Source organism: Gobius niger (assembly GCF_951799975.1).
Source record: "Gobius niger genome assembly, chromosome: 14".
NCBI classification, from domain to species: domain Eukaryota; kingdom Metazoa; phylum Chordata; class Actinopteri; order Gobiiformes; family Gobiidae; genus Gobius; species Gobius niger.
In genome coordinates this window covers 23,246,443-23,271,881 of record NC_136865.1, presented here as the reverse complement: position 1 = coordinate 23,271,881, position 25,439 = coordinate 23,246,443, and the positions used below count along the sequence as shown (strand labels likewise).

Here is a 25,439-nt window from a genome sequence, read left to right as displayed (position 1 = left end):
AGATTCAAGTTGGCCATTTTATACTCACTACTGCCACCTCAGGCCATACGTGTAACTGCATCTTCCATATTAAGCTCGGGCATGACGGCACTTTGGACCTGAAGTAACACCTTTTTGAGTGACAGTGCCGGATTTTAGAGGCAGTTGTGGTGAACAGGTCTGTGCTCATTCTACACACTGGGACATTGTTGGAACATGTAGCGGGAGGAAAATATAAAATACTCGCTAAACAGGACATTTGCAGATCCGCTCTAAAAGTGACCAGGGCCAAACCCGGTCACAGAAAAAAACAGGGATAAAAATGGCAACCGCTTTTTTTTTTTAGAAATCTCCACATACCTAATGTTGTAGTGAGGATAAGGTAGGGAGGTGACGATAAAGTAAACTGGATTAAATGACCTACACAGGCATTGGGATTGTGGGAGTCTCGGCGGAGAGTCAAAGAGAAAGGAGAAACGCCATAGAGTTATCAAACTCCTCGCAAATGAAGAACACCCTGTACTTGGATGTTGTGCCTGAGACAGTTTCACTATTCATTCTCATCTCTTTCCCGCACAGCTTGAATAAACATCTGTCCACAGACGAAGGAAATGCTCATCCTTATGACTCAAACAATGATTATAAAACATCTATAAACAAGTGTAGTGTGGGGCGCCCCTGGCACAGAGTGGAGTGAAGAAATGATGACTGCAGTGAAACACTTTGAGAAACTTGTGACAGGTGTTTGCAATGACTTATTATGAAAAGTCTTCCAGTAAAATGCCTTTGAATGTGTTGTTTGGGGTAAATATAAAATCATACCTTTCACCACCTTTCCTGACACCAGCGCCGGAAATGTAGAGCACATTAGCATAGTTTAACACAGTATGATGCAGCGTGTTGGTCAAAAGGAAATACATCACCTCTCATTTTATATTTGAGGTCTAAAAGCTTAAAATAGCGGCGAACACAAGGATGAAAACGCAACAAAAACGCAGCGAAAACACAACAAAAAAGAGATGAGAACAGGACACAAACGCTTCAAAAATGTGACAAAAACGCGATGTGACAGAAAAGTTACCATCACTTTTGTAAGTCTTAGCTCTCAAATGAGGCATTACACTGTTGCTCTCCAGTCGAGAAGCTTTTAGATTTGGGTAAAGCCAAACTGGAGAAAATACGCTCAGATCAGGCATAAGAGGTTAAGCATTTGCCTATATTTTTTCTTGAAGGAACAGGCCACCGTTTTTCCACTCTGAGATATGTTCGTACCTGGGCTTAGACGAGTTGATGTGTACCCGTCTGGTCTTTGTGCGTGCGCTCAGTCACTCACAATGACCAAAGATGTTGTTAGCATTTGGCCTCTCCCAGTATATTCCTATGGCTCCAAACGGGGTGAAGTTAGAAGCGACCAAGCTCTTCCACAGGCACAAAGACGAGACCGGTGCAAATCAACTTGTCTAAGCTCAGGCAAGAACATATCTCTGTATGGAAAAACGGTGGTCTGTTCCTTTAAATTAATAAATAAGAGAGAGAACAAACAGGTTTATAAAACAGCAATAAAAAAGCTAATATACATTTATGAGTCTGATTAGTAGGAGGTTTATCTGAGGTTGTCATTGTGAGTGCAGCGCAGTAAAAGCAGTCATTTGCACTTTCCCTTTAAGTGCATATATGACCATTATCTCATATTGCAGTTTATCAAAGTCAAAGGGGTTTCTGCCTCTCCCTGTACCTTCACAGTTCAGCCCAGTTCAGTTCAGCTTAGTCCAGTTTGTTTTCCATATCCAGAATAAAAAACACATTGGGTAGAAACGTGAAAAGGAGCTTAAAGTGCATTGCCATCACTTAACTTGAAACACTACTGCTTTTATTATCAGTGAAAGTGTCAATACAAATTCTACCACAATTATTACAAACTGCTTGTTTATTTTTTCGGGACCGAGCACGTTCATGAACACGCACGGCATTCATGCATGTAGAAACCCGCCAGGCTGGATTGTAGGAGCCCAACAACTCCTGAAAACTGGAGCATCAGAAGGGACATATTCACTGTGTCACCGTGCAAATAATACAACGACTACAGGTAAGACGTCCAGACAGTCCGGGTTTTGTCCAGACCGTCCGGCTTTTATGGCTTTAGCAGCAGCTGCTCATTGATGCCTATCAGTCAGTATTGAAAAAGAAGTTTAAGAATCGATCGAAAGCAAGTGCTGAAAAAATATTATATCTGTATAGACCAAGTTTTGATGCAAAGGTAGTAAAATTGAAATACAAGCATTTATTTTATTATTTTATGACTCTCTTAAGACTTGAGTGTAACTTTACCCGGAGTGGGTGCGTCTCCAGCTCGTCTCCTTGGAGATGTGACTAAAGTCAGCAGAATTTGAGATTTAGGTTAGTTTCTCATCCAAATCCATCCTGTGATTACCCACTGCAGTAGTAGTATTTTCTGTGCCGAGCTGGCCATTAGGAGGTTTGTATTGATGGCAACAGTATAGTCCAAAATGTTACGTGTGTGCCTTTAAAATATACATATTATATATTTTTACAGAATAAGCGAACATTTCGTTTCGTTTTATGGTTCTGCAGTATATGAGAAACACATCGCCTGGAACGGCCACCATAACGTGGTGGAGGTGTCTGAACACCCGAATGATCCTGGGGGCTCTGTTGTCGTGGGCTTTGTGCCCCTGGTAGGGTCTCCCAGGGCAAACAGGTCCAAGCTGACGGGTCAGACAAAGAGCGGTTCAGAAGCTCCTTATGAGAGACCGACAGGCCCCGTTAATCCTGAGGCCGTCCTTCTGTGGACCCGCCATAAGGGGCTGATGCAATGTGATTTGGGCAGCTCCAACAGCTGCCCCCACGACCCGGCAACGGACAAGTGGAAGAAAATGGATAGATGGGTGTGAGATATATTCAGTTTAGGTATTGGAAAAAGCATCGTTCAGGTATTCGCTAAAACACCAGTATCGAAAACAATGTAACAGCACCCAGCCCTTTGTGTGGGACACAACATGCACCTTTTTGCTTTGGGGACGCTGTACCTGCAGCTGCCAGACCTGCACCGCTCTGTTCAGTGATGAAATGTAATTTCTAGTGTCCTGTTTTACACAGTCAGAGAACTGTCGCTCCAGCTAAAGCCATAATGTTTTTACTGTGATGTAACAAACATAAAAAGGTAAGTAATTTTAGATGGCGTTAAAAAACAATTAAGTTGAACAAAGCCAGGGTTATAATGTACAAATGGCTTTACCTTGAACTCTGCCTGTGCCTTTCACTTTTATAATAGTTGTTTTAGGGGCAGGTTTAGACCCGTGTCAGACAGAGTCACAGCTGCGCCCTCGCTGTTCACTCACCTCGGAACAAGACACATGACGTCAGTGCCCTCAGGTGTCAATCACTTTCTTAACAGACATAAAACGAACAGTTGTTGCAGCTGATTCATAGGAAAGTGCCGTCTCCCAGAGAGACTTTCTGCTGAGAGTAAAAACATAACAGATATTGGGTCAGAAAAAGCATTAAATCAAGGAATATTGCCCCAGAATGAGATGAAGAACAATCGAATCAGTCTCATTCATTTTACAGCACAGTAACATGGAAACTGAATGAATAACCTGTTAATTGGGGATAATTTTGTAGCTGTTTTCATATTATTACAGGGGAAAGACCAAAAATACAGCCACTAGACTGGATTGTTATTACCATGTCCTGTTTTCATGTAATCCTCGATAATTACCATGAGATCATTCCTGGCCACTGTCCAATGTGTTCTCTGTGAAAGGCACAAAGCGGCTTAAGGCTTTAGACACTGGCAACTTCTTTTAAGGGGAAGTAGATGAAGACGAATAGTTTCATATCGGTCAGCACGCTCACCTCATATCAAGATAGTTCGATTGCTGAACTGTGAATGGTTTTCCTGTGGCCTGCTCGTGCTTCAGTGGAATCGAAGGACGGCTCATGTGCAAAGATAAAGACTCAATGAACAATATATGAATCCCGTCTCGTTAATGTAGTGTTTTTGTCTTTGGTCTTTTACTGCTTTTTACTTAAGTTTTAAGCAGCTGAAAGACAAGCCCTTGATCTTTGAAACCGTGTGAAAGTGCTGACTTCTACTCATAAAGAAGACTTTGAGTGAAGTTCAGCTTGTATTCTGCTGCCAAACTTGGTCCTGCGGGGGAAGTTCTTTCAACGATTGTGCCCTCTCTCAGTACTCTGTTTTTTACAATTGCACTGATTTATTACAGGATATAAAGACAGTGTTTTACATAATTGGGGAGTGGCCAGGGCAAGAGCTGAAAGAATATATACATATACTGTAATTAATTAATCTGCAATTAATCTGAGAAAGTGTCTTTAATCTTGTTTATAATCACACTAAACCTTATGTAACTAATTAATTGGAATTCATCGAAAAAAGTCCTGGCCCTAATTTTAACTGGCCACAATTATCACAATTATCAAAGGTGTTGTTTTGATGAACTATTTTAGTATAAATACTATAATGTCCTTCACTGAACACCACCGCCGTCAACACTTTCCCTTCAAGGCCAAACCACGGTGCTAAACCAGATAAGGACTGAGCTCTGGCTTTCAGACTGTAAATAACCGCACACACCCACACCCTAACCACGCCCCCGTCGTTCAGCCCCACCCCCCGGTCAGTGGCCGGTCAGTGTGTATTTCCCATGTCTTGATGTTTCTATATATGTGCTTTGATTTGATTGAGCTGCTGTCACGGGTTCGTATTCCAAAAGGTAAAAAAATGATGGCAACGGCCGAATATTTAGATCCGCCGGCTTTATTTAGTACTTTTTTTTTTGGTGAAACAATATTTACAGTGCAGCTTAAACAAGAAAAAAAAAAGTATTTACAACAAAAACCCTTACAAATCCAAGGCCTCCTCAAGACGCCAGCCCAGCTCCAAACTCCAACTACCACAGAGCCCCAAATACTGCCCTTTAATACCCCCCTAGCCCCTCCTCCGGGCAGACCAACACTAATTGGGGGGGGGGGGGGGGGGGGGGGGGTATTAAACAATCAGACAAAGAGACACAAAACTATATAAAATAATACCAAATATTCACACCCAAGCGCGCCACCACAGGTTACAAGACGTGGCCCCAGGAAGTGCCTCGGTTTGGCCCCACTACCAGAGATAAAGCGGAAGAGGATGGATGGAACTGCAAGCAGCAAATGTTGTCATAATGTCGTTCTTGACTGAGCGACAGGTGACAGTTTTATATGTACAGCATGTCCCCTTGAACATAATAAACGATGACTACAACAGTATGTACAGGGTGTTACCAGACTACCTAAGCGCTCTAGGGCTGTTCCTGAATGAATGGCTCTGGTTGATGCTTATGTCAGTACTATGTAAGTTCATCAAACATCACCAGCTGTGAATTCAATTTTGCGTCCAACCCTAAACAAGTGCCATCATGTTACTTAAAAGATTCAGATTTTAAAGTCATGCAACTTTTCCTGAACTAGGGTTGACGTGATTAGCCTAATAATAATAATGTCACTGCAGGAAGATGAAAGGCAGAGAACAGAGTTGGCAGAAACTTTCAGCTCCGTCAAACACTAATGTGCTGCTGATCTGACAAATGTTAGCCTCTGATGCAATTATGAGTGACAGGTTTGAAAAGGTTTCATAATGCGCTGCAGACACATCATTTATCATCTGCACTTCACCACACAATAAGAGCTCGTAAATAATGTCTGATCTTACGGTTAGTCTGCGCGGACTGCCTGTATTACACGAACACTTAAACAGACAGAGCTTTGATTGTCGTCTTTGTCTGTAATGTTGAGCAGACAAATGATTAATAATCTGGCACCGGATGCACTGGCAAACAGTTAACACAGCTATGGCCAAATGCTGTCGGACTTTTGCTCTCACTCCAACTTTATGCCCTCTCTTTAGTTCACCTTTGTGCAGGGCCAGCCCATCCCACTCCGTCCCGCTCCATTCCATGCCGTTCAATAAATACTCACCTTTTTGCACCGAGCAAAGACCACAGATAGATACATTTTAATAAGACTCAAGTACTATATGAAAAAACTACTTGTAAAAAGACAGTTACTGTACTTCAAAAAGATACTTATACCTGATTTTTTTTTTCAATTAATAGAACAAAATGTGTCTTTTCCTCCTGTAATATATTGTAAACTCCGACATTGTGGGAAAAACCACTGTTCATCTCATTCGTCAGCATTTTGATACATTTTATGGACTTTTCGAGCATTTTTGTGACCCTGAAAAGTGACCCTGTCCCTGTGAAGAAGTGGGATTCTGCAAATACGTCAGGAATGAGTTTAGACAGCAACATTTTAATTCAGTGGCTTCATCTTTTATTGTTTGAAATTAAAGGAAATATCAGGTAAAGGGCCTTTAAGTGTTGCTGTACTGCTGGCAAAAAAACGTCACTATTAAGCCCTGGTTAAAGGCCCTATATCGGGAATAAAAACCTGGGCCTCACATGTAAGACTCTCATGCCCCCCCGTGGTTCCGGTAACACAATTCGCGAACCCCTTTCAAGAGAGATACAATGAGATATGAGACAATGGTGTGAAAAGCTTATTGAAACCATAGACACTTCCAAAATTTCAACGGCAAAGATAAATCCAGACATTTGAGCAACGTGAGAGAAATCATTATTGCCAATTTCAGACGCCTACTCACGCCGTAAAAGCAGGTGTTTACCAAGAAGTCACGGAGGATGATGCTTGAGTTTCCAGACAGCATTGACCACCTCTCACACAGGAAGACAAACTGGTCTGATCACATCCATCAGCAGCCTGTCCCGAGCCCGAACACGGAGCTGACAGAGGCTATAATTTCACAGACAGATGATTGCAGCGTGTTTTATCACTGACGTCAGCTTCATTCAGGCTCTCGAAGTTATGAAGTTAATCATAATTATAACATGAGTAAACGATGATAGAGCAATCGACTGTTATTGGGACATAAACTCAGCCCCTCCTCCCCCTCAGACTCGAAACCTGCCAAATTCCAACTCAGACCTCACTCAAGCGGAACCATCCGGCCACGCCAGTCCCAACCCGTCTGATTACAGCCGCTACTGATGTGTTTAGCACAAGAAATGATTAGATCTGTTGTTTTACTTGATTTCCAGCTAAGAGGAGCAACCGGAATCTTCTTTCTGAAGCCCCACCTCTTGTATAAAAGAGGTCAGGGAGGGCATCTGATATGAAACTGATGCAATGTCTATGACAAAGAGAGACTTTCCAAACTCTCATAAGGTCAACTTATAACTGCCATTATACTGCAGATACATTTGGCTTCTTGTCATTAACACAAAAAATACAGTTCAAAATTGACAATTGAAGAGCTTAAAGGGACTAGAAACCAGTTGGTCATTTTTATACTCACTACTGCCGCCTCAGGTCTTACGCGTAACTGCAGCTTCTATATTAAGCTTGTTCATGATGGCACTTCGGACCCGACCTTTTTGAGTAACAGGGCAGGATTTTAGAGGCAGTTGTGGTGATCTGAGCTCATTCTACACAATAGGACATTGCTGGAACATAGAGGGAGGAAAATACATAATTGTAACATTTTTAAACTCCGTATAGCCTTTAGGTATTGTGTGTTCAGGTGTTAGTCCTGAGCCGCTGCGACTGGTTTCTGGAGGACGGGGAATCTGCAGCTCCCGGAGGAAACCTGGCTGGCTGCCTTCAGTCCCCTCTGATCCTATGAAACGGTGCAGCGCCTTCTGGGTTTGTCTCTGTTTCAGAGCGTGGTGTCCTGCACTGGTCAGCTCCTCTTCCTCCTGTGCAGCTCCCTCCGCTCCAACAGTCTTTCACGTTCTTCTGGGAAGAGCATAGCAGTTAATCTGTTTTATTCTCCAGTGAACGTCCATTATCCAGAACATTAGTAGTAGTAGAATCCAGTATTACCACCTACAGAGGGATCAGAGCGATAGAGATCAGATAAATTTCACAGTTTCATGTTGATTGTCTGTGCTCAGTTATGTATTGCATTTAGTCTGTATAGTGACTTAGGTCAGAACAGTGCATGTTACTTTTACTGTTTTGTTCTTTGAGTAAGACAGCAGGTTTGATTAAGAAAGAAATAAGCGGAGAGTTTTTTGCAGGTGCTCTTCAACTATACTGAAATGTCCACACAAAACTACTCAAGTCATTTCAAACATTCCCGTGATCAATCTTTGTCACAGTATTGCAATCAGAAAGGTTATCCGTCAATATACTACATACAATTTACTCACTCTCAAACACAGTTTCAGAAACACACTCTTAAAGCAATATGCCTCTTCTATGATCTGGCAACACCTATAAAGATCCCACGACCTATAGTCTTAGAAGTAGCAGAAGAAGTTGTCAGTCGTAGTTTTGGTATTTAAAACCTGACAGCAGACCTGGCATGATAGGAGGTGTGGTGGGTGGTGAACTTGTCTTTCATTCAAGGAGGGGTAGTGTTGTGGTAAGTGATGATTTCATTAGGTGGTAATCCTATTTTTTATCAAGTCAAACAAAACAGCTCCACTCAAAATCAGCCACACCGTAAGGCTGAACGACTGGAAATAAAATATTGCAACTGTGATTAAGTTTATGGCTTAAAACAAGTGAAGATTCGCTTTGTGAGGGACTAAAATTGGAAAAAGAACCACATGCATTTCAAATATCTTCTCTACAGACCCCATGGACACAGGCTATCTTGATGTTTGCATAGGACATATAAATGAAGCCTCAAAACGAGTTCTTATGACCCAACATGTTACCTATTACACTTGAAAATCAATGCGGTGCCGTAAAAACAGCTCGATCCGTTTGCTCTCATTGTTTTTCCTTCACAATAGACAGAGATTTAGAGGAAGCGTGCAGGAATCTGTGGCATCCTGAGCCCTGAGCAGGATCCGCTGTAGACGCGCTCAGAGGTGGAGGAGGGCGTAGCCTGGCCTGCGTGGGACGTCCCAACAGTGGACAGTATTTAAGAGAGAACACAACTCTGAGTGAGCCGGGATCTCTCACTCTCTTCTCCCTGGACGACATCACACTGAAGTGGGCCCACGCGCACAGAAACAGGTAAGGAGATTGAAATGGACAAAAACATGCCTTGATTTGCTAGATTTCTTAGTGAAATGACTTGAATGCTTGAAATGTATTGGGATTTTTTGGACTATAAAAAGTTTTTATGCTCACAGTTTATACAAGCAGCGAGAGCCACCTCCCTACAGATAAAACAGCCAAGCAAACATTCCTTAACATTACCTTTGACCGATGATGTTAAGAGGAAAAGTGGCTGAACAGTAGCGGCCTGGTCTCGTCCAAAGTCGTGTGGGAAGTTCAATGAGATGAAACTGTTATAGAGCCAGTCTTACAGTGGAGTCAGAGATGATGTGTGTGTTTGGTGAAGGTTGGCACACACAGGTTATCAGAGCAGTGAGCAAGATGATTTATGTCTTTTTAAACCTACAGGGAATTACCGCGGTTCACGTTTTGTGCAATATGGCATGTGGCGTGGCATCCCGACTGGGTTAAAGGTATTAAAATTGTATGTACTATATTGACGGATAACCTTTCTGATTGCAATACTGTGACAAAGATGGATCACGGGAATGTTTGAAATGACTTGAGTAGTTTTGTGTGGACATTTCAGTTGTAGTGGCGAGAGAGAGACAGGAGCAATGCAACAACAACAGGCTAATCTTAGTGGTACATTTACATTCAGAGCAATAATCTGTAATTACTGTCTTATGTCCTAATGTGTAGAATGAGCTCAGACCTGTTCACCACAACTGCCTCTAAAATCCTGCATAGAAGCTGCAGTTACACGTAAGACCTGATGTGGCAGTAGTGAGTATAAAATGGCCAACTTGCATCCAGCCCCTTTAAATAACTGACAGTATTTCTCATATTTTACAGTACTTAACCCCCTTCCTTAACCGAACACATTCTCTCCAGTTCGGCCCTATCCAAATCTAAAAAACGTCTTAAAAAAACATCAAAAGAGCAACAAAAAAACAACAAAAATGCGACAAAAACACAACAAAAATCACAGATCAGTTTTGTCGGTCTTAGCTTTCAAATGAGGCGTTTACACCTCTAGGCTGTAAGCTCCAGTCGAGAAGCTTTGAGGTTTGGGTAAAGCTAAACTGGAGAAAATGTGCTTAAGGTTAAACTTGAAAACGATTAAAGTACCTCTGGTTTGTATAATACTGTTTCTCAAAATCATCTTGAGGGGCAAGGGTTCTGTACTGGAGGGCCGGGTTTTGCCCCCGGGCCTGACGTTGCGTACCTCTGGTTTAAAGAATGGCTAAACATCTGGATGCCCCACTGGTCTTCTCTCTATAGGGTTTTCTACTCTACTAATATGATTCAGCCTAAAATGAAATATCCAGCACTTTCAATGATTTCCATGTTCTTAATCTAGTTCTAAAGATGTTATTTTCCATTGCTAGTTATCTCATATAAGCATTCCCCTGTAATGACAATAATCAGTTCCCTGGGAAATAAATCAATCATCAAAACAAAACAAAAAAAGCTTATGAAGGATTTTAGACCTGCCCATGTCTGAAATGTTACAAGTTTATGATGTCATCTGAAACCGAGCTGTGCAGACGTGAATCGCTGTCGAAGCCAAGATTACGTAACGGCTCTTATCAAAGTAGAGCGTGGGCACAATGACCCACTTTAAAGCTACGTTTTTAATGATTGTGAAGAAAGTGCTTAGAAAAGTGGTGGATGACAAGTTTTGCTTTCATGAGACGCCCAATGGCTGGAAATTATAATACAGCACTATAAAAAACTCAAAACTGACAAGGCCCATCAACATGCAAAGTGAGCTCAATATAAATGCTATCCCGGTCATTTCATACACACACACAGTACAGTATAAACCTAATTATCCTTGTCACTAACTGTTGTGTAAACCTTCTTGGTCGTGTTGCGGTCATTGTGAGAAAGAATGCTGCCTGATAACAAAGCTACAGCAGTGAGAGTCGCCCAAAGGTGAAGGAAACCGTCTTTTCCCTTAGGCAGCAAGTCTATCCCACCTGTCAATCATCTGACCAAGCCCCGCCCACTACAAACGCTTTTACACGAGAGCTAAATCACAGAGACACGGGGGAGGACAGGACAATTACAAAGTGATAAAACAACTTTCCAGCTTGATTTCGTTTAAGAATTCGATGTGAAAAAGCGCAATAGTTTCTTTTTTTTTTCAAGTTGTTATAAGCTGTGTTTTTGTAGTAATAGTTTTCAACAGAATCTTTATTATATAATGTGCGTGTGAATGGGCGAGTGGTTCCTTGATACAAAGCGCTTTGAGTGCCTAAAGCAGGTACAAAGGCTCTGTATAAATTTGCCTTTTACCATTTCACTGATTAACATGGTTTGACTCCCGTTTGGAGATTGAGGCCTCGCCAGTTCTTCGGGGCGAGATCAAAAACATGACTTTTGGCTCTCGCTCAAAGATGAAAGTGCTGAGGGCGTGTGAAGATTTATATTGGCTGTGTGAAATATAACAAGTCGATCGTCTTATTGCATGTGATAAGAGAGCGACGGAGTCATATCAAAGGCATGTAATATAAGTTTGTCTAGTGCAGACAGAGAAAGTGAAACACTGAGTTTTTAAATTGATGAGTGATTAGATTAAAATAACTTTCTAGATATTCTTTAATTCTCACATGTTTTTGATACTGGCATTTGAATAACACATCTTTAAACACAGATACAATTTCATGGATTTGTGATGTATAGTCAATTCTAGTTTTCTTTTTTATGATGAACATACTAGCTTCAATGAAAAACTGTCAATTTGATGTTTGGTGAATCATGATACTGCACACCGTAGAGAGGTTGCAATCAAAGGCAATTTTCTGATCCATGTCTATGAAAAAAATAAATAAATAAATAACAGCATGAACTCTGTAGAACGTAAAATTGAAATACAAGCCTTTATTTTATGGCATATTTTCATCATTGAAAATGACTTTACCGGGAGTGGGGACGTCTCCAGCTCGTCTCCATGGAGATCTGAGTAAAGTCAGCAGAATTTGAGATTTAAACAAGTGATGTTCTCATCCAAATCCATTCTTTGGTTTCCCACTGCAGTAATAGAGTTCGGGAATGTGACGTCATATCGCTAAGCATTATGGGATGAGCCCAAATTGTAAACTAATGGAGATTTTAAATGTTAAAATACTGGAGTTATTGTTCGCATTAAAACACTTGGAGACCACAGTGAGTTAGAAGTTTTTACCAGCAGTAACTCGGCCGCTAACAGAGTTGTTCCACGGCTATTTTCTCCACTTTTTATACTGTTTTTAGCTAATGTTAGTCTATGGAAATGTGTGCTAACAGCTGTAAAGATGGCGGATCTCCATGGTAACTGTGGACATTCCCGAACCCTATAGCATTTCTGGTCATTAGGAGCATGTTTTGTACTGATCTCAACAGTATACATGCGTTTCCAATGACATCACGCATTGTTCCGGTGGCCATTTTGAATACCGAATTAGAATTATGCAGTACTACATGTAACAATATCTTTACTCAGAATGAAAAGGAAAGACAACTGATTGACAGTGTCATTTTTATGTACTTGTAATCACTGCTCAAGAAAATAAGAGTAAAAACACGGCCCTAGAGATGCACGTTAATGTGAGTCAGTGTTTAGACGTTAGCATGCTACCGGTTAGCAACTGTCATCAATCAACTGTCAATGGCTTCAACACGATGAGCACATGTATAAACACTGAGGAAATACTACAGTAACAGCTCAGCTCTGACCTCTGTCACATGTTGTATCCAGTGGTTCAGGGCTTTCTCTGTGAGCTGTTGAAGCTAAATGCTAACCGGTAGCATGCTAACATCTTGAGCAGCTTAAACACTAACTCACTGGTTTCTTCACATAAACGTGCATCTCTGGGGCCGTGTTTTTACTCTTATCTTCTTGAGCAGTGATTACGAGTACATAAAAATGCCACTGTCGATCAGTTGTCTTTCATATATATCCGGAGTAGCAACATTACAGTTGTTATTGTAGTAGTTACATTTGTAATACTGCACAGTTCTACTTCGGTATTCAAAATGGCCGCCATAACAGCAAAAGTCACCGACCGAAAAGCATGTATAGATACAGACGGCATCTCGTCATAGAAGGGGGCGTGGCCTCGCCGAGGGGGAAAATATAATCTTTTGGGAAACACAATTTTTCACTCTTTTTGGCCATTTTCTGGTGGAATATGAACTTATTTATCACACATAAGTAAAGTCAAGTGTAAATTGGGCCCTTATGGATATTGTCTCACAGCAGATTGTTCTGTAGAAGTGAAAAAACGGCAGTCATAGCAAGCGCTAGCTAGCGTTAGCATTAACATGTAGCATCATGTTAGCATTCTCCATTTTTTAAATGTATTTATGGGCTGTTGAACCACTTTGCTCCTCTCCATGTCTTTGTATCTTTATTTGGTAGAAAATTATATTCATAATTCAGCATTTGTTAAAGTATTTTTTGAATAATTAGAGGAAGGTTTTCGATTTTTCTCAAAATTGTTTTCCCCGTTAACTGTTTTCAAGCATGACCATATGGGCGATTCCAGAGGTGCCGTCTGTATCTATAGTCCAAAATGTTAAGCAGTGTGCCTTTAAATAAAGTTATCACGCCCAAATGCAGGCACAAATTGCCAATATGTAAAGATGAGCATAGAGCCTGGCAGACCTAAGGCACGGTTCTTGAAATGTGTCAAGGCAAAGTTATGGAAATACAACACAGTGGTCACTACATTAGCATCCTTATCTCAACAATTAGCAGGACTATGCAAGCAGATACCGAGATGTGGGTAGACGACTTTCACCCATACAGATGCAAGTCCCAGCAAATTTAATGAATGTACTTGCTCAGTTAAGTATCAGGTCTCTCTTAATAAGCAGATCTTGATGAAACAGGTAAAGTATGGAGCAGGAGCACATACGGCAGAAATAGCTTTGCATAGAATGACTCATAATAAGAATGATAAATCGTTTTTTAAAAAGCGTGTTTCAAAAAGGCCATAAGAATAACTTGTATATCTATCAGCTTAGCAACACTAACAAGCCACAGAATAGCGACACAAGCAGTTTCTAATGATAGACGAGGTACAACACCCTATAGAATGGCACGTGCACTCGCAGCTTTGTTTGTCAGGCCCAACAAGTATTCGTAGTTGCTGTACAAATACTTAACATTACACCCTAGTAAAAACTTTAACCACTTCATCTGAGTAAAGTATTGTTTCGAATTATTTTACGAGACCACAAACGACCTCTTGAAATGCACCGTGATAGTAATACATCCTCGTGTGAACCTCAACCTTGATAGTGCCTTCGACTTTATGACATGATTAGCAAATAAGAGCCACAGTCAAAGCGAAAGGTCTATAAAACATTGAGTCAATTCGAAAGTAGGTAAAGGTTTTGTCAAGATCAAGATATGAAAAATTTTAAATGCTAAAGAGTTCAATTCAAACTGACCATTAACTACAGGCAATTAAAATGTTTTACTAGTATTACTTAAGAACAGTATTTCTTTTCTACAGCAAATGTTTCTACTTAGGACCAGAGGCATTATAGATGGTTTTTACTATATTTGTACCTTTAGAGGCAAGGAGTGGACTTTTTAGGGGTGACAGTGGCTCTGATGGTGGATTTAACCTCATTTTCTAACACCTCATTTGAAAGCTAAGCCCTACAAAACTCATCGAAATGGATCTTTTCCCTCGCCTTGTCGTCACTTTTTTGAAAATTTTCCCCATCACTTATTTGTTGGGTTTCCATTACATGTCTGTCACATTTCCATCACTTCAGTCACATTTCTGTTGCTCTTTTTGTTGGCTTTTGGTCCCACATCGTTATGTTTTTGTCACATTTTCGTCACTTTTCCCAAGAAGCTTTTAGATTTGGATGAAGCCAAACTGGAGACCATGTGTTTGGTTCAGGCTTGGGTTGAGAGGTTAAGACATGGCTGAGGACAAAGCTTTTATTGTGATGATTACACACTAGGGTTACTTTATCAGTGAGTTGAATGGACTTAAAATTATATTATTGTTTATTTCAGATTTTCTGCAGTAATGGGGACATTAGTTATGATCATGACCATTGGCGGTAACAGCATATTGGAAAGAAAATATATATACTTAATGAGAGGCATTGTTGCGTTATTTTTCAGCAAGGTCATGTATTGATGATGAGAGAGTGTAACCACGGTGCAAAGCCTTCTCCAGCACGTCCCAAAGATTCTCAATGGTGTTAAGATCTGGACTCTGTGGCGAACCTAAACCCAACAGGAATAGTTACAATAATAGTTAGTTAAATCAGGTGTCAATCTGTCACGAAGCTATAAAACACGTAACATAATGATATTGAGAATGGCTTATAGAGCAATTATTTCACACACTGGAAAAAGACTAATCATCTTAACTTGAATTAAGAGATTAAATCAAAAGTCTGAGTAAATTTGGTTTAATTTTAGATGAGATAAAACATCTTATTGCCAACGAGACAAGCACTTTCTTTTCTAATTCAGATTAACATTTGTTATGATCATGACCCTTGGCGGTAACAGCATATTGTAAAGAAAATATTAAATATACTTTATGAAAGGGCGTGTTATCACAACATGGTGGCTCTGTAAATAATATCACATGACAACCAGCATAAGGCTGATTGCTACAACAAGTACTATATGGTATTGTGGCTATAAATACTTGAGTTGCTATTACTGCCTTTACCTTTTGCAACAATAATCATTATTTACAAGACATACAGGCAACATTTGTATTTCAGAAGAAGAGTAATTACCCGGCCGTTTCTTTCCAATGGAAAATACAAAACAGTGGTTCCTTTGTGATTCTAACTGTGAGCCAGAGTTTCATGCCTGAGTTCCTTCACACGCCCAGTTTTCCTCTGGCGTTACCTTACACTCCACAATGACATCACCCTTCGCAAAGTCTCCCCAAGAAACCGACCAATCAGCAGCCAGGCCACAGCTTCCTCTTTCCACACACATCTGGATTTGTTACAACCAGCCATCAAAGTTTTTACGTGGATTTATCAAGTGTAGCAATCTCGTCTCACATTGTGCAAACTCATGTCATGCCACTGTATGACTGTTTGTCACATGGCAGAGCAGTAAAGAACCTGCAAGGCACTGAGCTTCAGTTGTTGGATTAATAATTAGACAAAGACAACACGCTTTTATAGACACGAAAAGAAGGCAATTAGATTTTAATTAGATGATGGCCTTAATAAATCAATTGCACAAGCTAATAAAAATAAATAATTACACACTGTTAATGATTGGATGCTTTAAATTTCTCCACATTACAGCGCTTTCATTCACTGACTTTTTAATTTTGAGCACTAACTCAGTAGCTCTGGAAGGTCTACCATAACAGAAGTCACTGTGCAAGTTGCATAAAAATCGTAATCTTTTCACTACGTTTGTGCAGCTGAAGCTCAGAGTTATTCCTCACCCACTTATTGAATCAAGGGTCACACATCCCGAATAGTGGGATTGAGATAATAAACTCTTGGTTGCGTCTTCTTTGCAGGTGCAGTGTGCCAGAGGTTTCAACATAAGGTCAGGAAAGATCCAAAGATCTGACAAAACTGAAAGGTATGTTTCATATGTAACTATTAATACTGTATATAACCATACATACAACTAGCATTTAGTAACACCAATCAGGCATAGTTTCATAACCATGTACGATACTGTATATTATTACGAAAGCCTGATGTGGTCAGTATTAAATGAAAGCGGCTAAAAGAAAAAAACATAGAAAACAGGTTGCAAGAAGATTAAATGGAAGATAAAAAGCATATGTTAAAAATTCTACATATATTTAAGACATTTCTAAGACATAAGAATCTCAAGAACTATCCAAGTCTTGATTAGTAACAAACCTCTGCTTCCTTTTTCAGGACAAAGAAGAAGTTTCCAATTCACCTTTGACAAGCCCAGTGACCCAACACACTGCATAGAGGTACTTAAGTCTTAAAGACATACAACCAGTGTGTCCAGTCTGCTCTCGCGTCTACATTGACAACTGCCAAAGCAAATAAGAACAAATATGTAGTTCGTGAAAGCCTTCATTGTTTTCTTATTGTTCTTCCGCGTCTATGTCTATTATTAATAAAAATAGCAGCATGAGACACATACCTACCAGAGTTCGTGACAGAACACTTTCTCCGCTCTTGCACAAACTTCAATTACGCAGTTTTTTCCGGCGTTGGCTAATATTTATGTAAAGGGCTTGTTAAAATTTTCAAATCCATTGTTTATGTGAATTTTCTTTTTATGAGCAGCCTTTCCCATCAACTTGGATAAAGGCCAAACTGTTGCAGGGCTAAGTTACATAATCACAACAGTTTCTATGATTGCATTTTTGTGTGAAAGGTACATACAGTGGAGACATTGCTTATATTGTTGTCATAAAAATTCAGTCAAACTCAGCAGAAATGGAAGTACAGCTCTAGGCAACACAACATGCACCAGAACAACACCTGTTGTTCCAGGAGCTTTAATTAAAAAAAGTGTGGGAATTTGTATTGCAACATACACTGTGTCAAAGTGTCATGCAACTTTTAAATCAAGAAACATTTTCCATGAATACAGAAAACAGAAGCTTAGTTTGGCAGAACCTAATATGGGGTCTCTTCTTTTTGTGTTTTAGCTCAAGATGGCTTCCACTGATGACACAGAAATGAAAACAAATGGCTACAAAGACGCCCAAGGCCCAGTGGCGGGCATCTATCTGGAAAAAGCCAAAGAGAAGCTCTCGATTTATCAAGCCATGAAGAAACGGCTTCTCAAATCTGCGACGGCTTTAGCTCTGCTTGAAGCTCAGGCAGCCACAGTGGGGATAATAGACCCAGTGACCAACAAAACACTGCCAGTTTCTGAGGCGGTCAAAGAAGGGATCGTTGGGCCAGAGATGAAAGAGAAACTCTTAGCAGCAGAAAAGGCACTCAAAGGATATACAGACCCCTACGCTAACCAACCAATATCCATTTTCCAAGCGATGCAAAAAGATCTAGTCACGAAAGAGTATGGCCTGAGGCTAATTGAGGCACAGGTTGCTACTAAAGGTATTTACGATCCCCTAGAGGAGACTTGGATGTCAATTGATGAGGGTATCCAAAAAGGGCTTTATGAAAAAGATTTGGTGAATAATCAGATGTCAGAGCTCAAAGTGATTTACAATCCCAACGCACGAGAAAACACCACCTATCAAAGTCTAATGGAGAAATGCATTGTGGACCCAGACACAGGCTTGCTGCTGTTTCCAGTTTACATCACCTTTAAAGGTCTAAGAAGAGGGATCTCGTCAACAGAACTGCTCGAGTCCAAGATTATTGACAAAGAAATATTTGATGATCTGCAAAAAGGCATTACCACCACTCAGGATGTCATGCTCCTGGAGTCAGTGAAGGAGTATTTAGAGGGAAAGGGCAGTATCGCAGGGATTGCATTATTTTCAAACAACCAAAGAATGAGCATCTATGACGCCATGAAAAGCCGCATACTGATGCCTGGCACTGCACTTGTTTTAATGGAGGCCCAAGCTGCCACGGGCTTTATGATTGATCCTGTGGAGAACAAAAGGTACACAGTGGACGAGGCCATTAAAAACAAGCTGGTCGGTCCAGAGTTTCATGCAAAACTGAAATCTGCAGAGCGAGCAGTCACAGGATACAAAGATCCATACACAGGCGAGACCATATCCCTGTTTCAAGCCCTGACCAAAGACCTCATTGTAAAGGAGCATGGTATTCGTCTTCTTGAAGCTCAAATTGCAACAGGTGGGATCATCGATCCAGTCAACAGCCACAGGCTCCCCACTGAAGTCGCCTATAAAAGAGGCTATTTCAATGAAGAAATGAACTCCACCTTGGATGACTCTGGGGATGACACTAAAGGATTCTTTGACCCAAACACAGAACACAATCTGACTTACCTCCAGCTGATGGAGAGGTGTGTCATTGACCCCATTACTGGGCTGTGTCTCCTTCCTCTCCATGACAAAAAAGGTGGGAGCAACTTTATCTTCATCGAATATGAAATAAAACTGGCTTTCAAACAAGAGATGGTGCATGTGACCTGTGGGAAATATGCAGGCCTAACTGTGTCCCTCTGGGAGCTGCTAATGTCTGAATACTTTGATGAACACCAGCGACGAGACATCATTAAGAAATATAAAGATGGTGAACTCAACATTAAGACAATTGTGACAATGGTCTTAGAAATTATTGAGAAGTCTGTCAAAAACACTACAGTGGTTTTCAAAGGCATCAGAGAAACTGTCACTGGGAAGCAACTTGTGGAAGCAGACATTATAACTGCAGAAGTGCTGGATGATTTACAAAAGGGCAGAAAAACAGTGAAAGATTTAACAGAAGATGAAACTGTTAATGTGTATCTACAAGGGAGCACCAGCATCGCTGGTGTCCTTCTTCCCAACTCTCAAATAATGACAATTTATCAAGCAAGGGAGAAAAGATATCTGATGCCTGGAACAGCTCTGATTTTACTGGAAGCACAGGCCGCTACAGGATTCGTCATCGATCCCATTAGAAACAGGAAGTTCTCTGTAGATGATGCTGTGAAGGCCAGGATTGTGGGGCCAGATGTTTGTCAAAAGTTGCGTTCAGCAGAAAGAGCTGTCACTGGATACAGAAATCCCTATGATGGTAAAAAGATCTCTTTATTTCAAGCCATGCAAAAAGACCTCATCGTTCATGAGCATGGCGTTCGTCTTCTTGAGGCACAAATCGCCACTGGAGGCATTATTGACCCAGTAAATAGTCTTCGGATCCCTGTTCATGTGGCTTATAAAAGAGGATACTTTAATGAGGAAATGAACCAAATTCTCATTGACCCAAGTGATGACACCAAAGGATTTTTTGACCCCAACACTCAGGAAAACCTGACATACCTGCAGCTCCTGGCCAGATGCGTAACAGATCCCATGTCAGGTCTGTCTCTGCTGCCACTGACAGGCAGAACCAAAAAAATTAACATTGACGACAACATGAGGGAAATTTTCTCAACAACCATTGTTACAGTTCAATATGGTCGTTTCAGAGGCCAGCACACAACACTGTGGGAGCTGATCAATTCAGAATACATCTCTGAGAGGAAGCGACAAGAGCTTTTCAGGTTATTCAGATCCAGGAAAATCCAGGTTGAAGAGCTAATTACAATAATTCTAGAGATTGTTCGCACCAAAGAATTAAAGAAGCAAGAGGGAATGACCTTTGATTGTCTTCGAGGAAAGGTCTCTGTTGTGGAGCTTTTGGATCTTGAAATTGTGGATGAAAAGACATACAGCTGTTTACTTGAAGGAAAGATCACTAGCAAAGACGTTATTAACAGCGCAAGAGAATATCTTCAGGGAAAGAGTTGTGTTGCCGGTGTGCTTCTTGAACAATCCAATAAGAAGCTGAGTATCAATGAAGCCCAACGTATTGGCATACTGACCCCTGGCACAGCCCACTGTCTTCTGGAAGCACAAGCAGCTACTGGCTTCATTGTTGACCCTTTGAAGAATGAAAAGCTGACTGTGGAGGAGGCCCTCAGAGAAAATCTAATCAACCCACAGATGTATGAAAAGCTGTTGTCCGCAGAAAGGGCTGTGACTGGTTACACTGATCCTTACACTGGAGAAAAGATTTCACTCTTCCAGGCCATCAAAAAGGATCTAATTGTAAAACAACATGGTATCCGTTTGCTTGAGGCTCAGATAGCAACTGGTGGCATAATTGACCCTCTGAAATGTCTTCACCTGCCCCTTGATGTTGCATGCAAGAAAGGTTATTTTGATGAGGAAATGAACCAAATCCTTAATGACTCAACTGATGACACAAAGGGATTTTTCTTCCCAAAGACTTCAGAAAACCTCACCTACCTTGAGATGTTGAAAAGATGTGTTAAAGATGAGGAGACCGGACTATACCTGCTTCCATTGAGTGACAAGCCAAAAGAAGAAGACACAACCACCAAAGTGTACACCCTGGAAGAGATAAGGCACGAATTTGAGAAAATATCTGTAGATGTGAAAGTGGGGTGTCATGCTGGAAAATCAGTGTCACTGTGGGACTTGATTCACTCAAGGTACTTTACCGAAGACCAATGCAATGAGTTTATTGAAAAATACAGGACAGGCACAATGACCACACAGACCATTATCACAATAGTAATCAGTACTATTGAAAAACTAGAGAAGACAGAAACTCCCCAAACAGTGATGGGTCTAAGGAAACAAGTGTCTGCACGTGAACTACTGGAGTGTGAAATTATTGATGAAGAAACATTTAAAAAGATACAGGAGGGGGAGCTCACCTTTGAAGAAGTAACTCTCTGGGAATCGGTGATGAAGTACCTAAAAGGTACAGGATCCATTGCTGGAATAAGAATGCATCCATCACAGGAAGTTATGAGCTTTTATGAAGCAAAGAAGAAGGACTTGTTGACACCAGGCATTGCTCTTGTTCTACTTGAAGCTCAGGCAGCAACAGGTTGGATTATTGATCCTATTAGAAATAAAATCTTGACAGTTAATCAGGCATCTAGAGAAGAGGTGATTGGCCCAGACATACATGAGACACTTTTGTCAGCTGAACGAGCCGCCATTGGCTACACAGATCCATACACAGACTCAACTATATCACTGTTTGAAGCAATGAAGGAGGAACTGATTCCAAAAAGTGATGGTATCCGTCTTCTTGAAGCACAGATTGCCACGGGAGGAATAATTGACCCAATTCACAGTCACAGATTGCCCCTTAAAGTGGCTATCAAAAGAGGGTACCTTGATGATGAAACTAACAAGGCTATTCTAAACCCAGATGAGAATACAAAGGGATTCTTTGAACCAAATACCAAAGACAAGGTGACGTACTGTGAGCTGATAAAGAAGTGCGAGAAAGATACAAAGACCGGCCTTCTTCTGTTGCCTCTATATGAAGAACAGGATCCGGATTTCCACACAGATGAGCAAATAGAGCTTGCATTCAAAAACACAACAGTCACTATTGATGCAGGCAAATTTAAGAACAAATCCACAACATTATGGGAGGTTCTAATCTCTGCGTATATATCTGAGCAGAAGAGAAAGCAACTCTTGAAGCAATACAGGACAAGGACCATAACAATTGAGGAGATAATTGAAATCCTTACAGTTATCATCACAGAAGTTTCATCAAAAGAAAGAAAATTCAAAGGCTTGAGAAAACAAGTGTCTGCTAGTGAACTTTATGAATCAAAAATTATCACTAAAGAGCTTTTCACACAGATTATTCAAGGCGAGGTAACGGAGGAAAATGTCAGCAAAATGGAATCAATTCAGAAGTATCTTGGTGCCACAAACTGCATTGCAGGAGTTAGAGTGGAGTCTTCAAAGAAAGTCATGAGTATATATGAGGCAAAGTCAAAAAGCCTCCTTACTCCAGGTACATCTCTGATTTTGCTGGAAGCTCAAGCTGCTACTGGCTTCGTCATTGACCCTGTTAACAACAAGAAGCTCTCTGTGGAGGAAGCTGTGGCTCAGGGAGTAGTTGGTAGAGAGTGGAAAAACAAACTATTGTCGGCAGAAAGAGCAGTGACTGGATACAAAGACCCCTACACTGGAAATACAATATCTTTGTTCCAAGCGCTCCAGAAAGACCTCATCGTCAAAGATCATGGTGTCCGTCTGCTTGAAGCTCAAATCGCCACCGGAGGCATCATTGACCCAGTTCACAGCCATCGTGTGCCTGTGCAGGTGGCCTACCAAAGAGGATATTTTGATCAAGAAATGAACAATATTTTATCTGATCCTGATGATGACACTAAAGGCTTTTTTGACCCGAACACTCATGACAATCTCACCTACCTTCAGTTAATAGAGAGATGTGTCATTGATCCAGACACTGGTCTAATATTACTCTCCATTGTGAAGAAAGGGGAATTCTACTTCTTTGTTGATGAAGCAACTAAACTTATTCTGAAATCAAAAACAACCAATAAAGCTGGTGGAAAGTACAAAGGCCTCACAGTGTCTGTGTGGGAGCTCCTCTACTCCAAATACATCACAGAAGAGAAGAGGAGAGAGCTGGTGAAACAGTTCAAGTCTGGAGAAATTACAATTGAGCGCTTCTTAGAGATTCTCTTGCAGATAATCCAACAGAAGACCACCACTACAACTACTACAACCATCACCTCCACAACTGTGACAGAGACAAACCAAGCACCTAAATTTCATGGGATCAGGAAGGACGTCAGTGTGACTGAGCTGCTGGAGTCAAAGATTATCAATGAGGACCTCTACCAAGATCTTAATACTGGAAAACTGACAGTTGAAGAAGTTAGTGAGATGGATTCTGTCCGAAAATATCTTGAAGGCACCAACAGCATCGCGGGGGTATATCTGCAGTCCACTCAAGAGACACTGAGCATCTATCAGGCAAAACAGAAAAGCCTTCTAACTCCAGGCACTTCATTAGTTTTGCTGGAAGCACAGGCTGCTACTGGCTTTGTCATTGACCCTGTGAAGAACAAGAAGCTCTCAGTGGAGGAAGCTGTGACTCAGGGAGTTGTTGGCAGCGAGTGGAAAAGCAAACTGTTATCGGCAGAAAGAGCAGTGACTGGATATAAAGACCCCTACACTGAAAAAATGATCTCCTTGTTCCAAGCGCTCCAGAAAGACCTCATCGTCAAAGATCATGGTATCCGCCTGCTTGAAGCTCAAATCGCCACTGGAGGCATCATAGACCCGGTTTACAGCCATCGTGTGCCTGTGCAGGTGGCCTACCAAAGAGGATACTTTGATGAAAAAATGAACCAGGTATTGTCTGATGCTGATGATGACACTAAAGGTTTCTTTGACCCCAACACTCACGAAAACCTGACCTATCTCCAGCTGCTTGAGAGGTGCTTTACTGATCCAAGAACTGGACTGAGCTTGTTGGTTATTGCCCAGAAAGGAGAATTTTACTTCTTTGTTGATGAAGCAACTAAACTTATTCTGAAATCAAAAACAACCAATAAAGCTGGTGGAAAGTACAAAGGCCTCACAGTGTCTGTGTGGGAGCTCCTCTACTCCAAATACATCACAGAAGAGAAGAGGAGAGAGCTGGTGAAACAGTTCAAGTCTGGAGAAATTACAATTGAGCGCTTCTTAGAGATTCTCTTGCAAATAATCCAACAGAAGACCACCACTACAACTACTACAACTATCACCACCACAACTGTGACAGAGACAAACCAAGCACCTAAATTTCATGGGATCAGGAAGGACGTCAGTGTGACTGAGCTGCTGGAGTCAAAGATTATCAATGAGGACCTCTACCAAGATCTTAATACTGGAAAACTGACAGTTGAAGAAGTTAGTGAGATGGATTCTGTCCGAAAATATCTTGAAGGCACCAACAGCATCGCGGGGGTATATCTGAAGTCCAGCCAAGAGACACTGAGCATCTATGAGGCCAAACAGAGACGCCTTCTGACTCCAGGCACTTCATTAGTTTTGCTGGAAGCACAGGCTGCTACTGGCTTTGTCATTGACCCTGTGAAGAACAAGAAGCTCTCAGTGGAGGAAGCTGTGACTCAGGGAGTTGTTGGCAGCGAGTGGAAAAAGAAATTGTTATCGGCAGAAAGAGCAGTGACTGGATATAAAGACCCATACACTGAAAAAATGATCTCCTTGTTCCAAGCGCTCCAGAAAGACCTCATCGTCAAAGATCATGGTATCCGCCTGCTTGAAGCTCAGATCGCCACTGGAGGCATCATTGACCCAGTTTACAGCCATCGTGTGCCTGTGCAGGTGGCCTACGAAAGAGGATACTTTGATGAAAAAATGAACCAGACATTGTCTAACGCAGATGATGACACTAAAGGGTTCTTTGACCCCAACACTCACGAAAACCTGACCTATCTCCAGCTGGTTGAGAGGTGCATCATTGATCCCAGAACTGGACTGAGCTTGCTTCCACTAAATAAGAAATAAAACCATGCAAAAATACAATAACCTTTGATATGTAATAGGATACACTAATGTGATAAAAATAACCTTTAAACTTTTTTTTTTTTTTAAAGGACGTAGATAATTTTCAGTATAATTTCTTTTGATCTTATTCTGCCTGCCTCTGTTATGTTTATATCTGCACTGGAAGCTCCTTTATATTTGGTGTTATGCAACGTCTAGTCTGTGTATGGTTTCTTCTTGGGTCCAAAGTTGCACTAGTAGATATTGAATATTAAAAACATATTGTAATTTAAAATAAATAAATTGTCTGTAGTGCACATGATTTCTGTGATTATTTAAGATGTGGAAAATAGACTCCTCCCTGCAACTCAGAAATATCAACATCTGTTTGTGTCCAGACTGTCCTTTACCTAAGACTTTGCAGAGCAGCAACCTCTAGTGGAGAAAAATAATAAGACAGTGAAG

The 25,439-nt window shown here is 41.0% G+C and overlaps 1 protein-coding gene across 2 annotated transcripts; it reads left to right on the top strand.

Annotated features, from left to right (window-relative positions):
• Positions 1-8,987: 8,987 nt before the first annotated feature.
• eppk1 (epiplakin 1) lies at positions 8,988-25,076 on the top strand. Of its 2 annotated transcripts, XM_079570843.1 has the most exons (4): positions 8,988-9,051; positions 16,560-16,628; positions 16,940-16,994; positions 17,685-25,076. In XM_079570843.1, the coding sequence occupies exon 4, from the start codon at positions 17,691-17,693 to the stop codon at positions 24,993-24,995; it is 7,305 nt and encodes a 2,434-aa protein (XP_079426969.1). In that variant the 5' UTR covers positions 8,988-9,051; positions 16,560-16,628; positions 16,940-16,994; positions 17,685-17,690; the 3' UTR covers positions 24,996-25,076. The 2 variants fall into 2 exon arrangements, with proteins under 2 accessions (XP_079426969.1, XP_079426970.1); XM_079570844.1 differs by lacking the exon at positions 16,940-16,994 and having other exon boundaries at positions 16,560-16,624.
• The last annotated feature ends 363 nt before the right edge of the window (positions 25,077-25,439 follow it).

Bases quoted from the DNA above. Each gene is read 5' to 3' on its own strand.
- eppk1 (XM_079570844.1), top strand. From the start codon at position 17,691: ATGGCTTCCACTGATGACACAGAAATGAAAACAAATGGCTACAAAGAC.